The sequence below is a fragment of the Rana temporaria genome, chromosome 6 (genome assembly GCF_905171775.1).
Source record: "Rana temporaria chromosome 6, aRanTem1.1, whole genome shotgun sequence".
NCBI lineage: Eukaryota > Metazoa > Chordata > Amphibia > Anura > Ranidae > Rana > Rana temporaria.
Window position 1 is genome coordinate 45,533,162 of NC_053494.1, and position 17,560 is coordinate 45,550,721.

At 42.6% G+C, this 17,560-nt stretch overlaps 1 protein-coding gene across 3 annotated transcripts in view; it reads left to right on the top strand.

Annotated features, from left to right (window-relative positions):
* Nucleotides 1-17,560, top strand: part of C6H7orf50 (chromosome 6 C7orf50 homolog) — a 430,899-nt gene that overhangs the window by 376,463 nt on the left and 36,876 nt on the right. For all 3 annotated transcript variants that reach the window (XM_040356745.1, XM_040356747.1, XM_040356746.1), the window contains one exon: nt 8,714-8,907. In XM_040356745.1, coding sequence (XP_040212679.1) covers nt 8,714-8,907 — 194 coding nt within the window. The remainder of the gene's footprint in view (nt 1-8,713; nt 8,908-17,560) is intronic.

Here is a 17,560-nt window from a genome sequence, read left to right on the forward strand (position 1 = left end):
CATCTCATTAATCATTGCAGTCAAGACTTTAACAAATAATATGTTTTTTGGGTGTATTTCTGTCTTAAACTGTAACAGCTGCTCTCTACCTCCTAAATCTGTGATATAGAATTACTTAGATTGTCCAATGTATATACAAGTGTGTTGTATATACAAAAACATTTTAAGAGTTGTATATGTTTCCAGCTCTGTGTAATTTAGGCCTTGGAACGCAAGGCATAACACATGCTAAACGTGATTAAAGGGAACCTGTAATACAAAAACATTGAGGGTATCATGGCTGAACATTCCTTTTTTTTTAAATGCTAGCCTTCTACCTGTCAGGCTGGTCCAACAGCTATAAATTGAAGCTGAACTCTAAAAGTAAAGATTTGTTATGTTTTAGAGAACATTTAGAATAGGTAATTGTGCCTAAGCAGTACACTGAAAATGTATCCTTTGTCTGGAATCCTTCCTGAGAGCTCTGAGGATGAGGGGATACCCCTCGAAACACATCAATCTTTTTGTACTTTCATCGCACGTTTGAGACTTGTATAGCAGACCAGGCTGGGGGGTGCAACTCTTGGGCTGTATTACGCTTGATTCATGTCATTGTTTGTGAGTGTACACCCATATTTATTTTGACAATAAATTGTTGCAAGGGTAATGCGTTAGGCTGGTGTGCCCTCTGTTCCTTATCATTTAGAAATTCACATTTAGGTTTCCCCAGCCTGAAATGAGTGGCAGCATAGCCTGTACGGAAGTCGAATCAATTGAAGATTGGTAACTGTATACAGCCGCACTTTCCTCTTGAGTGCAGAAAATTCAGTTTTCCTTTTCTGCCTGGAAGCAAAGCTCTGCCTCTACTAGGGTTGTCCCGATACCACTTTTTTGAGACCGAGTACAAGTACCGATACTTTTTTTCAAGTACTCGCCGATACCAATACTTTTTTTTTTAATGTCATGTGATAGTGGCGTGGGGGGGAGGGGCAGTGGATTGTCAGTGTGTTTTTATTTTTTTTGTTTTATTTTTATTATTATTTACATTTTATTTTTTTTAATTATTTATTGCAATTTTTTTTTTTTAATAGCCCTGTTGGGGGGGCTTTGGTGAGATATCAGGGGTCTCAACAGACCTCTGACATCTCCCTTTTAAGACAGAGAAAGGGACTAAGGACACAGATTCCCCAGTCCCTTTCTCTGCAGCCTCAGCTGAAATTAATAGAGAGAAGCTTCTCTCTATTCATAAACTGAAGCATCGTAAACACAGGTCAATGACTCTGTTCATTCTGAAAAGGTAGGAGTCGGGTTTAGCGGCTCCTACCTCCGTTCTCCATCCTGACAAATTGAGGGGGGAGAGCAGCACGGAGGGGGGAGAAGACGGCACGGGGGACAGCGGCACGGAGGGGGACAAGATAGCATGGGGGGAGAGCGGCACGGAGGGGGACAAGGCAGCACGGGGGGAGAGCAGCATGGAGGGGGGAGAAGGCGGCACGGGGGACAGTGGGACAAAACAGCACGGGGGAGAGCGGCACGGAGGAGGACAAGACAGCAGAGGGGAGAGCAGCACGGAGGGGGACAAGACAGCACGGGGGAGAGCGGCACGGAGGGGGACAAGACAGCATGGGGGGAGAAGACAGCATGGGGGGAGAAGACAGCACGGGGGAGACTTGTAACTCCCCCCACCACCCAATACCTGACTGCCCAGCATTGGAGCATTTCAGCCGAGTACAAGTACTCGGGAAATGCTCGGTATCGGTACCGATACTAGTATCGTATCGGGACATCCCTAGCCTCTACCAAGGAAGGCATAATTATTAAATAAAGGGTAAAAATCGGATGCAGGTAGATTACCGGTAGATACAATAGGTGTTGACAAATCATTTGCTCTCTACCTACATTTTACTGCTTGTTTTTTATTTCAACTTAATTTATAGAGTCACTTTAGGGTTGATGTACTAAAACTGGAGAGTGCAAAATTTGTTGCAGCTGTGCATGGTAGCTTTTAACTTCTATTGATCAGCTTTTAACTTGTTCAATTGAAGTGATTGTAAGGGTTCGTTTTTTTTTTTAAATAACAAACATGTCATACTTACCTCCACTGTGCAGCTCATTTTCTGGGGTCCCCCGATGGCTCCTCCTGGCACTTGCGTCATTTGATTGGATTGGCAGCAGCGGGAGCTGCTATCAATCTATTCAATCAAGAGCAGGGACCCCGTGGAGAGAGGACAAGCGCATCTCCGCCGACAGTAATACAGGGCTCAGGGGCTGTTCACAGGCAGGTGTTTTTTCACCTTAATGCATAGGATGCAATAAGGTGAAAAAACATGAGGGTTTACACCCCCTTTAAGCTTTCACAATATACCCTGGAAGCTGATTGGTTTCTAGGCAGAGCTGCACCAGACTTTGTACTCTCAAGTTTTAGTAAATGAACTCCATAGTGACCATTCATGTCACTGCAGCAATGCTGTGTAGTGATTTGTGGTGTCATCCAGTGCAGTGCGTAGAATTGCAGACATGCCACATTTTTCTGCACTGCATTGCACCGCACATCACACCAAAGTTGTAGTGTAAATGGGACACATGGAAGACAATTGTTTGCTATGTGCTGTAGTGGTGACCTACAACTACATTTCCAGTTAAAGAAAAACATAGGTCACTGCACATAGTGTGAACAGGCCCTAATACTTTCTGAGCCACTGACCCACAGCGTTTTTTTCTGGGTCAATGACTCAGATTAGACAACCTGCATTTTCAGAAGGAAGTCGGTCTCTGTGTCTTTCCCAGCACATGCTTACCCTGACAGCAGTTTGCACAATGTTGTCTAGTGGGTGGCATCAGAATAAGCTACCCTAATCGGAACTAAATAAGTTTGGGGCCCCGCCCCCAGGATTCTTTTCAATATTATGGAAGTATGCACAGCATATTTGTACATTGTTGCAGATTTACTTCCAAAATGTATTTCCTCCAGCAGTGCAACATCTCCTTGTTTCTGCATCAGTGCCATCTTCACCCAATCTTCTTTTGGGTCCAGAGACTGTCTTTATTGACTGGCCAGGGATGATGTACAGATCTCATGTAAAGATTTACTAATGACTGAGAAAATGTAACTCCAATTAATGCACCACAAAGCTGTAAATGATAAGTATCGTCAAACATGAAAAAAAACCTTGAGACTTTACAATCACTCTAAGGTATCGGTCCTGAGTCTTCTATTTTCCGGACTGCAGAGGAAAAGGGCCGTCCTCAGGTACCCACACTGCTGTCTGGGGGACATGGACCCTCCCCATTGGCAGTCCATCCTCAGGGTTCTTTTAGGCTGAAGAAGACTGTAGTGTAGTTGCCACAATGGGACTGGTCAGTGTGGGCCCAGTCTGCAGCACTGGTTTACAGGTCTCATTTCCTGAAGAGAAGCCTGGTGGAAATAATGTTTGACCAAAGATGGGCTTTATGATGGTGTCCTTATGGTTTAAATCATCCAGCTTACATTTTTTCATTTTGTAGATAGATGCACAAGTGTTGTTTTTGGAATCTTGATGATTTTTTCTGTATACATACAAGTTCTCAGTAAAGCCTCATTCACACGGCCATATACATATTTTCTGAATGGAACACAGATTCTTGCCGGCAGAGCTAGCAGAAGATCCTGCATAAAATAGGCATCTAAAATACTTAGGTTTCGATGCATACATAATTTATATGTGTAAAGTTTAAAAGTTCAGCGCTACAAAAATTATTAATGAAATAAAACAGTGTCCAAATGAGTAAAGTACAATCTTCAAAGTGTTGAAAACGAAGAACCTCCACCGAGATTTCAGTGTACAGATATAGAAAGACACCACACCCTGTGCACTCAAACTTCTTACCAGAAGGACATCATTATAGGCATGTAGAATTAAATAATGCAGGGATCAATGGCAGTCGCACCGCCACTCGGAAAGTAATAATCCACGAAACACACCAAGGATAAGGAAGCATTCAAAACTCATAAGGATCCAAAGGTATATATTGCGTTCATCAGCAAAAGGAAAACCAAAAAAATGCAGAGAGGAAGCACAATAGTGAAGCCTGTAGGTGAAAGCAACACACAATTTATTGTAGTGTACTTACAAACAAGACGGGTTAACAGGCATCAAAAACATAGAAGGTTCCATGGAGTATAGCGTACATGTGTCAGGTCAATTGTGTGCAATTCTTCTTTCATTCATATGAATGGTTAGGCGTTTAGTCGTCTTTATGACTGTGCATGTGTACAATCTGCAGATCTGTGCGGCCCTGGAAACAGGGTGTTCTACGTTTTTTCTGCACAGCTAAACACGTCACACATTTTTGCCTATATTCTCAGCTGTGTGTATGGCCTCATTGATTACTATAGTGCTGCATTTAGATGCGTACAAACTATCTTTTTACGCATCTAAGCAAAGCATTATTTCTGCCCGTGTGAATGAGCCCTTAGCCCAGAATTCCATTTATTTGTACACTTCATAATCCTATCAAATTTTATTTGTTAAAAGTAAAAGTCCTACACTTAAAGCGGAGGTTCACCCTAATTGTCAACTTTTCCTGTTTAAAACCAGCTGCCATAGTATGGTCTGTATTTGTTTTTTTTGTTTTTTTAATCTACCTCCTTACCTTTGAACGAGGGCCTTAAGTGAGCTGTCACTCACTTTTCCCCGCGGGAGTGGGCGTGGTTTTCAAAATCCCCCATCAGCGCTGTCTCCTGGGAGTTAGTCCTGACAATCCCAGGAGACGCGCTGTGTTCGAAATCCCGTGATATCTCGCGGGTCACGTGACTAGTAACTTGTCTGCTAGTCACAGCAGGGAGTGTCCTTTTCAGGACGCTGCCGGCCGTTGTCCTAGCAGCGGTGAATGCTGGGACAGCATTCACCACATCCCGGAAGGGCTACAGGAGGGCTTCAGAGTGCCCGCAGTTAAGATGGCAATGTCCATCATCGATTTTTATAAGATATTCTTTTGGGGGAAATCGTCTTGGTAGCGGCTGCGAGTAGGAGACTGGTGAGTACAATTTTCGTTGTACCATCAGCGTTACAAAAACGTCTTAAAAAAAAAAAAAAACATTTTCCCGCGGAACTCCCGCTTTAAGCAATAGCCAAAGTATGCCAGCTTTCACGTTTATCAGTCTGAAACCGTTACTGTGTTTCAGTCCTAAACCAGTTTTACTTTGTTCTTGAGGCATGACTTCAGCGGTCCCGACAAAGTGTTTCAGCATGAAACTGGTTGGATTGCTATGCCCCTGTCAGGCCTGTGGATCTAAAGCTGATCTGGGCTGAATAATTGTGTCAAGGGGATAGGCTTGTATATAAAAAGTAAAATAATGTATGTCATAGAGTGTCCTGAACTCATAAGTGGTAAAACTCTTACTCAACGTTTTACTCTTACAGCTCTTGTCAGCATCATTATACCATCCACCTACCACTTATATACACCCACGTCAAAGCTAAATTAGGAAAGCTTAGTATGTAATAATATATTCAACTGTATGACATTCCTGCCCTGAGTCCAAAATGAATTTGTGGCAACCTTGACAGTGACAGATTAATGAATCACACCCTGTGTGGAAATCGTAAAATAAAATGAGATAGACCCACACCTTTGTCTCTTAATTATTGTGTAGCATGTCTGCCGTGCTTAAATACTTTGTTAAAGCCTCACGCCACTTGCAATGACCCATACTCAGTGGGCGGAATTAATTTGTTAAGGAACGTGTTTACATATTTGAAATGTGAAATGTGAAAAGTGTAAAATTCGTTTAATGGGACCAGGTTTTTCTGGATCAAATTTGTTGTAGAACTGGCAGGTTTAACTCTTTGGAAAGTATATAGAAGAATTGGAATCACACCTGAACACGTTTATTTAAATTGATGCAGAGTACTTGCTCAAATTTTTCCATCTTGCCATTCAACTTACAAGCTTATTTTTGCCTATAATTAACTTCCTATATTTAATCAGTAATATATTGTAAGCCTACATGATTCTGAATCTGACCCTCAGGATAGGTAGGCCACGTGTTCCCTGGTTTTCGAGCACCACCCTCTCTCAGAATGATCTACAGTCTTTATAAAACACATTGGAGCATAAGAGGTAGATGTATTATTTATTTATTCATTTATTACAGGTATTTATATAGTGCTGACAACTTACTCAACACTTAGGCCTCGTACACACGACCAGTTTCCTCGGCAGAATTCAGCTTCCGACCGAGTTTCTGGCTGAATTCTGCCGAGGAAACTGGCCGTGTGTACACTTTCGGCCGAGGAAGCCGACGAGGAGCTCGGCGAGGAAATAGAGAACATGTTCTCTATTTCCTCGTTGTTCTATGGGAGCTCTCGTCCCGCCGAGCTCCTCGGCGGCTTCAGTGCTGAACTGGCCGAGGAACTCGATGTGTTTGGCACGTCGAGTTCCTCGGCCGTGTGTACGAGGCTTGATATATACACAGTATTGTAAGTTCACCTCAGTCCTCAAGGAGATTACAATCTAAGGTCCCTAACTCACATTTGTACATACACATAGGGGTTTATTTACTAAAGGCAAATCCACTTTGCACTGCAAGTGCACTTGGAAGTGTAGTCGCTGTAGATTTTAGGGGGACATGCAAGGAAAATAAAAAAATGCATTTTTGCTAGTACATGATTGAATGTTAAAATCAGCAGAGCTTCTCCTCATTTGAGATCTTCCCCTCAGATCTAAAGCGACTGCAATCCCAAGTGCATTTTCAGTGCAAAGTGGATTTGCACTTAGTAAATCAAGCCCATACTATGGCCATTTCAGACAGGAGTCCATTAGCCTACCAGCATGCCTTTGGAGTGTGGGAAGAAACCGGAGTACTTAGAGGAAAAACACAGGCACAGGGAGCATGTGCAAACTCTAGGCATGTGGTGCTGTTGTTGGGAAACTGATGGCACTAGAGCTGCTAGGTGGAAGTGCTAACCACTATAATACAGAATCATGTGGCAAGATGCGAAGGCCTGATTCACACCTATGCATTTTTAGTGCTTTTTACATTTTGCAGATTTGCACTACAGTCCATGGTTTCCCTATGGAACACACTCTGTAGTGCAAATCTGCAAAATCCAAAAAGCACTAAAAATGTATAGGTGGGAATCAGGCCTAAAACCTGCAAGAGATCTGTATAGCTTGGTCTTTAAAAATGTAGTTGCCTTTCTATATTGATAATAATGCTGTTTATGATGATATTAATAGTAGGAAAAATACTAATATAGTTGCACTCCAGTCAGATTGTGTAATAAACATAGGGATGCATAGGAGCTTTGTCTACATACCCAGTACTGAAAATGCAAGATCTGCTTATCTATTTTGGAAGTTTGAATCTGACTGAAGCAGATAGGAAGTTGCAGACATTCAGAAAGCAGAACAAGTTAGGTGGCTTGTGCATTCTAATTTGCATTAAATCACATACATCTCACATTAAGGAAACATTAGGGTACTGCCTGAAGAGCTTCCTCCCACTGATCTTCTACAGATGAGATAAGGTCCATCTCCCACCTCCCTTCTGCAGTCCATGGGAAAGGTTTTAAAAAAATTCACTTAACAGCATTGCATAGCACCAGGAACTAAAGCCCCTAGTGGAGACTGTGTCTGCCATGATGTTAAACACTGGCATTGGGGATAGATTCCACTTCATTGATGGGCCCGGAGCCCTTATAGCATGTTAGAGCTGAATATAGTAAAAAGACATGGACATTGGCAGAGAAAATTTTGCACTTAGTTCCTCAAAAGAACAGAGAGATCCATCCTAAATAATATAATGCGGATGATGGGTTATACCAAACTTGTGCCACCTCTGGGCTTGTTTCACTTTTGCCAGGCGTTCAGGGTAATTGTCGTTATTCCATATGGGGCTGTAGCGGATGACGCTAGTATGCTTGTGGATTTGTTTAGCCTTATTCCAAATATTCTAAATAAGGATATAGGTAGGCGGGAGACGATTAGACTTGGCAAAGGCCGCAGCCTCCAACCCTTGAATTCTTTTTTTATATATTGTTTTATTTATGTATTTGCTGTGGTTTAAAAGACTTATAGCTATTTCTATCAATGCATATATACTGTGCATAAGTTATTTCCCCAGTGGATCTCTTTTCTTACCAAAACAGCCTAAAGCACTCTTTGTATTCTGTGAAGTAACCTTCAGCCATGACATTTACGTTACTTATTTATTATTTTTATATGAATACACTATGTCTTATTTTAAAAGCTCCCACCAATACAATAGCACTGGTAAATAAATTAGGCTTTTCTTTGCTCAAAGCACAAAGCCCAGTATGCACATGAGCTGGACCTTTCCAGACATCAGCCAATTAGATATGATTGTTTGGCTGCTTTGATTTGTACATTTAATGGTTTATTCCTTTGCAGGAAACAGGAGTGCTTGAAGGAAATAAATACAAACAGTAATATTCCATGTAGCTAAGGGGTTGGTCATAACTGGTACCCAACTCCCTAAAAATGCCAGACAACTTAATATTTAATAAGTGAGAAATTCTTCTGCGAGCATCTAATTTTTTTTTTTTTTTTTTTTCGAGCGTCTAATTTTGTTAAGCATATGAGCAGTAGAGCCTTAGGCCCTTATTTATCAAAATCTTTGGTGATAGAATTGTTCAACAAACAAGAACTGACATTCTAATAAGAATAGCTTGTTGTGTAGTGAGTCTTAACATCTTGATGGTTATGATTAACACGTGCCATTCCATTACAGGAGGAAGGTCAGAACAATTTGGACATAGAGGACCTTACTCCAGAGGAGCGCAGGGTTCTGGAAAGAAAGCTCAAAAAGGAGCGCAAGAAGGAGGAAAAAAAGCTTAAGAAGGAGAAAGAAGGTCTTGCTGAGGAAAAAAAAGAAGAGCCATCTAAGCCTTCTGCTGCAGATCTTGCATTGCAGTACTTGAAAAGGTGGGTAGTCCACTCAATGCCCTCTTTAATCATATCAAACACCTTATAGACAGCATTTATTCTTTCTGTGCAGTAGAAATGTCAGTTGACCAGATTAATTTAAAGTAGCAAAAAGAAAAGGTACATGCTTGCACAACTGTATACGACAGAGAAATACAAAAGTTACCCAACACACAGTCAATCTGGTAAGCACAATAAAAACTTAATTAAGCTTTTTTCACATCTTTGGTTAAAAACATATCTGTCATACAGTACGGGACTTGTATTCTTAGACCATGGGTTATACTCAGCTACCTTTGGGTAATTAGACAATGGCAAAAAACTTGCTAGGGCTGCTCCCAGAGCACACCAAATAAACCCACCTATTCCATGAGACTCCAGTGTTTTGCTAGTGTTGTCTTCTTAGGTGATGGACTTGTTCTCCTCTGGAGACTTATTTTTCTTTTTTAACATTCAATTTCATTCTCTGAAACTCCTATTTAGATCTAACTGCTTTCTGCCCTGGTCTATCTAGCAGTATTCTATATCAGTTATCCACAGGTTGTACATTGGGGACTGTACCCGGACCCTACTGTGTGGGGCCAGCCTGTTATGTTTGCTTAAAACACTGGATTCTGTGTTAGACGCTAGACATGGCACGTAATGCAATGCAAGTAATTAGCCACAGGGTACTATATAGGTCCAGGGTCATGGTCCATTTCTAAGGTGCGCAGACCCTAGATACCCAGCCCGTACTTCTAAAAGGGCCAGCATTGTGGATACGGTAAGACAGGATTTCCCAGTGTATTTACACTGGTTTCCGGCTCTTACAAACCCACAGCGCATAGCACATTATGTGTTCCTACAGGCAGAGGATTTGGGTGTTAGTCACTTTATTGTAACTAACGCCTGCCATTTTGTCTCTAGCGTTTCTCAGCGCAAAAAAAATTAAAGTTGGCGTTTCTTTCTCCTCCTGTCCAGACTTAGTCTCAGAAGGATTAGGTAACTGTGTCACGTCTCCTAGATGACGCCTTTCCACTCACCTTTTTATGCTGAAAATGCAGACAGCACATTGCTGCACCCCTGCTACCAACTTCTACAGAGACACAACCACAAGAATACATTGAGCTCGTCCCTGCTTGACAGAAGTTGTTTGATCTACTTCTGTCGAGGGGTAAGCTTTTCAAACTGACTGCCACTTTAAGGTGGGCAATCAAACCACCACTGTAAAGAGGACATTCTTTCCACTGACCCCTGATAAATACATTTTTCAGGAGTTCCCTGAGACCTGAAAATTATTTTAAGGGTTCCCCTAGGGTTAAAAAGTTGAGAAAGGTTGCTCAAGAGAATATGATTTGCCAAGTCTCATGAATGTCCCTGTCTCTGTGTATATGCACGATGTTATGGCTAAAAGCTTGGTCTGCTGAACTTCCTTGGAAAAAAAACGCTTCTATGCATGCCTTTTCACTGTAAATGCCTTTTTTGGAAATCCCTTGATAAATTCATCAAGGAAATCACAGGGATAAAGATGCTTTTACTCCACAAGGATAATCCTTAAAGCAGACCTCCATCCTAAAGGGGAAGTTCCGTTTTATGCCCTCATACTCCTAACCATGTAGTGCAAGGGCCTACCTGCAATCAGGTAGGCCTTGTACTACATGGTTCAGGTAAATTTAAAGGAAATCAAACAACAAAAGTTGTATCGTGTGTATCCAGCTTTACAGGTTTTTAAAAAAAAGTTAAATTTTGGTCTTATCTGACCAGAGCACCTTCTCCCACCCTTCTCCAACATGGCTTCTCACAAACTGCAAACTGGACTTCTTATGGCTTTCTTTCAACAATGGCTTTCTTCTTGCCACTCATCCATAAAGGTCAGATTTGTGGAGTGCACCACTAATAGTTGTCCTGTGGACAGATTCTCCCACCTGAGCTGTGGATCTCTGCAAATCCTCTAGAGTTACCATGGGCCTCTTGGCTGCTTCTCTAATTAATGCTCTCCTTGCCCGGACTGTCAGTTAGGTGGATGGCCATGTCTTGGTCTTGGCCTTCATGATGTTGTTTGTTTACTAAGGTTCTCTAACAAACCTCCAAAGGCTTCACAGAACAGCTGTATTTTATACTGAGATGAAATTACACACAGGTGGATGCTATTTACTAATTAGACGACTTCTGAAGGCAATTGGTTTCACTAGATTTTAGTTAGGGGTATTAGAGTAAAGCGGGCTGAATACAAATGCACCCCACACTTTTCACATATTTATTAAAAATTGTGAAAAACATTTATCATTTTTCTTCCACTTCACAATTATGTGTCACTTTGTGTTGGTCTATCACATAAAATCCCAATAAAATACATTTACGTTTTTGGTTGTAACATGACAAAATGTGGAAAATTTCAAGGGGTATGAATACTTTTTCAAAGCACTGTAGTTTCCCCTTCTTCTAGAAAGGTGGTTGCTCTGTAAACCCAACTGTAAGATTTTTTTCTTATCATCGCGTTTGATGTTTTTGTTTAAAGAATGGAAGCAGCCTTGCATGTCCTTTTCCCTTCCTAAATGTCCAGTAACTGTATAATTTCATACAAAGTCTGTTTCCGGGGGCTCCAATTTTCATCATGGCATTCTCTGTATCCCTGGTCGGAATAATTTAATACAGACGTTGCCAAAACACTGAATTCTAGATGTACTCCATGCAGACCATCCACCTAAAAATTAAATGGCCCTTCTAGATTAACTGGGTCTTTAAGAAACTGAATCAACCGGGAGATAAAATATATGTATGGAGAAAATAACCTGTTTTGGTTTTAGCAAATAAAAGGAGGCTTTGATTGGTTGCCCTGATCACAGACACATTTTTATAAATAAGGCCTAGTGATGATAATAAAGAAACGGAAAAGGGAGAAACGGTGAATAAACAGAGATTTAGCAGATGGAAGGCAATAAGGCAGGTATGATTGGGGTTTTCATTAAAATTCCTGGATGGTTTTGGTTTGGCCATAAACTTTCATATCGGGAGAGTTTGACAAATATAAACCATCTGCTGAGCGTTGTTTGTTCTCGTAAGAAATTTTTTAAATCATTATGAATTGCACAATAAGCGTGGAGATAATAGGTTACTATTTAAAGACAATCTCTTGCTGCGCTATGACAGGCATGACTTAGGAGCATTCACTGAATCTCAGCAGCCCCCTTATCACGCTGGAGGGACCAGTGAGTTAGTGTACGGCATGTACTTTATAGGCTGTGTTCAGGAATTCCTTTATAAGTCCTGAAAGATGACAAACTTCTTTTATATCTGGAAAACAGCTGGGATTCCTCACTGTTCTTTTAAAGCCCTTAAAGCACGTTGGCCCATCTGTTTTGTGTTTATGCAGTGGAAACAAAGCCTTGGCTTTTGTGCTCTATCCGGTTAAACAAATATAGGAATTAATATAATTATAATGAACTATGTTAAAAGAAGGACATTTTTGATTTTAATATTATATTTAATTGGAGTTTACAAATTATTTTGTAGTTTAAGTACAGCTATCACAAATCTTGAAGAGACCTTGCTGCCTATGATGTTTTAGGGACTTTTTCTTCCATGAGTTGCCATCCTCAACATACAATTTCTGTGCACAAAATGTTTTAGCTTTACTATGCGGGTATTTCCTAAGCTTTATTCTATTTATCTCCTTTAAGCCATGGTCATATGTAAATATACCCATAGACATGTAATGACAGCCTTCAATTTTGACCATTTTGTGGACAGTCTTCTGGCTATGAGATGCCCAGAGACACCGCTGACTAAGGGGATCGTAATAATTGGATAGGTTAGAAACCTTGTTCAGTGACTATTTTTCGACCTTTCCTTGCCTTTACATTTTAGAGCAGAGACTTTGTAAATTTCCTATGACTTGGCTACAGTTTCCTGCCAGAGAACCTGACGAGTGGCCAGGACTCGCAGACCCGCCATATGGGTGAGATGGCCCAGGACATGAGGCGGGTGGCCGACAGCCTGGCCTCCAGGGGCCACATCAATGATGGTCTGCAGGATGTGGCTGGCAACACAGCAGCTGTCATCACCTGCTTGGGTGAGCTGCAGGCCACAACGGTTACCCTCGTGGCAGAGGTGGGGTCCCTGTGTGAGGCCGTCCAGGGCCACACAGCTGCCATTGAGGCGGAGGGGAGACGTTCACGGCAGGTGCAGTCAGAAACCAACGTGGCGTTAGAGGGCAGGCCTCCAGCCATGGTGGATGCTCCTCCACCTGATGCCCCCCCAACCTGAGCCGTCAACCAGGCAGTTGCGGAGCCGTGGCAGCAGCCAGGGCAACTAATTATGTTGTTTTTTTTTTGCTCTGGTTAAAATAATTTTGAATTCTTTTGTGCTCTGGTTAAGAGTTTTTTTTTGCTCTGGTTAAGAGTATTATGATTTTGTTTCTAATAATGCACACGGTGAGGCGTGCAGATTAGTGTGACTGGTGTGTGAATGTGGGGGGTGACACTCCTGCCAGCAAAGGGGTGTCACCCTCGGTCGTTGGGGAGAATTTATCCCCACGACCCGTGTGAATGTGGTATGAATGGTCAGCAACATAATTGGAGCCTTGCCGTGGCGTTGCTGCTCCCAAGTCCTGCTGGTGGACTTGGGCTAATCCAATGTGATGTGGATGTGGGGTGTGTGCTAAGGACCACAGTGGTGTGCATTCTCCTTGTGCCATGATGAATGTGTGTGTTTAACGTGCAAATATACGTTCCACGAGACAACTTCTGACTGCTGTTCCCTCAGCAGACGGGGTAGCCTCGGGCAGGGGGGGATTGTCTGGTTCGGGGGTCAGGTCATCACGTATGTCAATCTCCAGGCCCTTTCTCTCGGCGAAGTTGTGCAGAACGCAACATGCACCGATGATCTGGCACACAAAGTTTGGGGAATACAACAGGGTCCCCCCGGACTTATCCATGCATCGGAAACGGGACTTCAGGATGCCAAATGTGCGTTCCACCACTCCATGGGTACGTATGTGTGCAGCATTGTAGTTTTGCTCTCCTGTGGTTTGGGGATCCCGGAATGGAGTCATGAGATGGGGCCCAAGTGCATATGCAGAGTCACCTGGAAGGGAAAAGACAGGAGGATGTTAGCCGTGCATGTGCCCCTCGTGATGTCTGCATCATGGGGGGGGGACAGTCATGCCTGACACCCATGTCACTCACCAACCAGCCAGCTGTTCCCGTACACGTTCTGTTCAAATTCTGTTGGGATGGTGCTTTAACGGTATATGTAGCTGTCGTGGCTGGACCCTGGGTGTTTGGCACGGACATGCCATATGAGGCTCTGGGCATCGGCTATCACCTGTACGTTGATGGAATGCCAGTGCTTCCGATTGCGGTATATGTGCTCTGTGTCACGGGGGGGCCGTAGTGCCACATGGGTGCAATCAATGGCCCCCACGGTGCGTGGGAATCCTTCAATTCTGACAAAAACCACCATTGCCTTATTCCGCAGATGCTCCTGGGTGGGTCTGATGATGTGGTGGGACATGCATCTGAGGATTGCGGGGACAACCTGGTGCACACATCTGCTCATGCTGGTTTGTGACATTCCAGCCACTACTCCACTTGTACGCTGAAAAGATCCAGTGGCGAGGAAATGCAGTGTTGCCAGGACCTTGACCAGTGGCTGCACTGCATGTGAGCGATGTGTCTGGCTGGTGATGTCATCCTGCAGGGTTGTGGCTAAATCCAGGATGGCATCAGTGTTGAATCTGAAGATGCGATACACCTCCCAATCCCCCATGCCAAAGACGTTTATCCGCGTTCGGGATATATCCTCTCCCGTGCCCTCCTCCTTTTACGCGCCTGGGCACAAACTAGTATAGCTATGACCATGCCTGCCCCTGGCATGTTGGCATACAGATGTGTTGTCCTGCAAGTGTGGTTGCTCAGCTCGTCCGTAACGGTGCTTCTGAAGCTGTTCTTCAGCTGACCTGCACACGTCTGGTGCAAAGTTGCCCCTGCTTTATGAGGGGCAAGTTTAGGCCGGACGTACAGCTTACGCGCACCGCGCGGACGTACGTTCGGGAATCGACGTATCTCCCTCATTTGCATATTTGAATAGGAAATCAATGGGAGCACAAGATGCGCCCAGCGTAAATATGCGCCTACGCTACGCCGGCATAGAAAAGTTAGCCGGTCAGAAGAAGCCTATTTTCAGGCGTATCTGGTTCTGTGGGTACGGCGCATAGATACGCCGGCGTATATATACACTTACGCCGCGCATCTCGAGATACGCCAGCGTAACTTCTTTGAGAATCTGGGCCCCTATGTTTTATAGCCCTGAATCCATCAAGTGAATGTAAATGACATACCGTACTTCCTTTTGCTGTTTAACCTGTGCTGCTACTGTAGGTGCTTTGATCAGAAGCAGCAGTGCTCATTAGTTCAGTAATTAGCAATTACCACTACTTGTTTTACCACATTAAGAATTTTGCTTTATTCCAGTCATTTTGTTTACTGGAGTTGTTGTGTGTGCTGTCAGTCATGTGCACAGTGGGCCCCAAAGCTTGCTACATGGAATTTTTCCAAACAATTCCACTCCCCACTTTGTGGTTTTCTCTGTTTATTTTGTATTCCTCGTCCCTGTCATCAACAAAGTTAGTTACTTGCTTACAGAAAGGCTACATTTAGATCTAGCGTGTCAGCTATTCTTAAAACTCTTTCAGCACAGTTTTTGCGCAATCATTCTCGGTTGTAATTTTCCATGTTGGAGTAAACAGTTTGCTTTAATTTCTGTGAGATTTAAAGTTTATGTCAAGCCAAAAATGTTTTCTAGTTTTGGAAAGAGGCTGGACATACACTTTAATGACATCAGTGGAGAGCTAGGTGTGCTTGGTCTAGGGGGTAAATAGAGTTGTGCTAGTTCAACAACAGGTTCTAAATAGCAGGGGATTATAGGGGACAATGCAATTAAAGCAACCGTGATCTTTTAGTGCCTCCTTAACCGCTTGACGACCGCCGCCTGTACATTTACGTCGGCAGAATGGCACCACTGCGCAAAGCAACATACCTGTACTTCGATGTCTGCAGGTGTCCCACGATCAGGTCACGGAGCTGCAAAACGGGGCATTTCCCTGTTCTGCCTTGTGACGGGACAGTGATCTACTGCTCCCTTTGATCGGGAGCAGTGATCACTGTCGTGTCACTCGTAAGCCCGGCCCCCCCACAGTTAGAATCTCCCTAGGACACACTTAACCCCTTCCTCGCCCCCTAGCGGTTAACCCCTTCCCTGCCTGTGTCATTTTCACAGTAATCAGTGCATTTTTATAGCACTGATCACTGTATAAATGACAATGATCTCAAAAAAGTGTCCGATGTGTCCGCCATAATGTCGCAGTCACGTTAAAAATCGCAGAGAGCCGCCATTACTAGTAAGAAAAAAATAAAAAATGCTATAAAACATCCAATATTTTGTAGATGCTTTTGCGCAAACCAATCAATATACGCTTATTGTGATTTTTTTACCAAACATATCGGCCTAAACTGAGAAACTGGGATATTTATTATAGCAAAAAGTAAAAAAATATCGCTTTTTTTTTTTAAAATTTTCGCTTTTTTTTTGTTTATAGCACAAAAAATAAGAACTGCAGAGGTGATCAAACACCACCAAAAGAAAGCTCTATTTGTGGGAAATTTTGTTAATTTTTTTTGTTAATTTTGTTTGGGTGCAACCTCGCACGACTTCGCAATAGTCAGTTAAAGCGATGCAGTGCTGAATTGCAAAAAATGGCCCGGTCATTGGGCAGCCAAATCCTCCAGGGCTGAAGTGGTTAAAGGACTATTTCATTTCCATTCAAGTCTGCCTTTGATGTTTGATAGTTACCTAGCAAAATATTTACCTTCATTTTTTCCTGTTAAAAAATATATATTTACCTTCATCCCTGGCCTCTGACTTCCTTTGGCTTGGTCTGTACTGATAGCTAAGGGTTGTCATTAGTATAGACCATATCTTTGAAATGGGGATGAAGGGATTTTACTTTATAAGTTACCCTGAGGATGGAGGACAAAAAAAAAAAACCAACTTCACAGAAACCAAAGATATTTATCAAACAGCTATACGATATTATTGGTCCTGGGGCTATTGTTTATTTGACAACACCCATCCCTTTATAGCATGGATCATTGCTAGTGTTCTAATCCCTAAAACCTTATCTAATTTGCTTCATGATAACCCTTATGCCGTGTACACACGATCGGATTTTCCATTGGAAAAACCTTGGATGGTTTTTCCGCCGGAATTCCGCTCAAGCTTGGCTTGCATACACACGGTCACACAAAAGTTCTCTGAACTTTCGACCCTCAAGAACGCAGTGACGTACAACACTACGACAAGCCAAGAAAATTAAGTTCAATGCTTCCGAGCATGTGTTGAATTGTTTCCGAGCATGCGTCGAAATTTCTACAGACGGAATTTTTTCCATCGGAAAATTTGAGAACCAGCTCTCAATCTTTTGTTGGAAATTATTTTTATAAATCTTTATTTTTTACAGTTTTCATATTCACATTCACATTGTAATTTTCCACATTCTTATGCCATCTTATTATACCAATCTGCGTATTATCATCTTTTATTCTCTTATCTCCTAATCGGTTCATTGGTTCAATGTGAATTATCTTTTCCTTCTTTGCCTGCAGCTTCTTTCTCA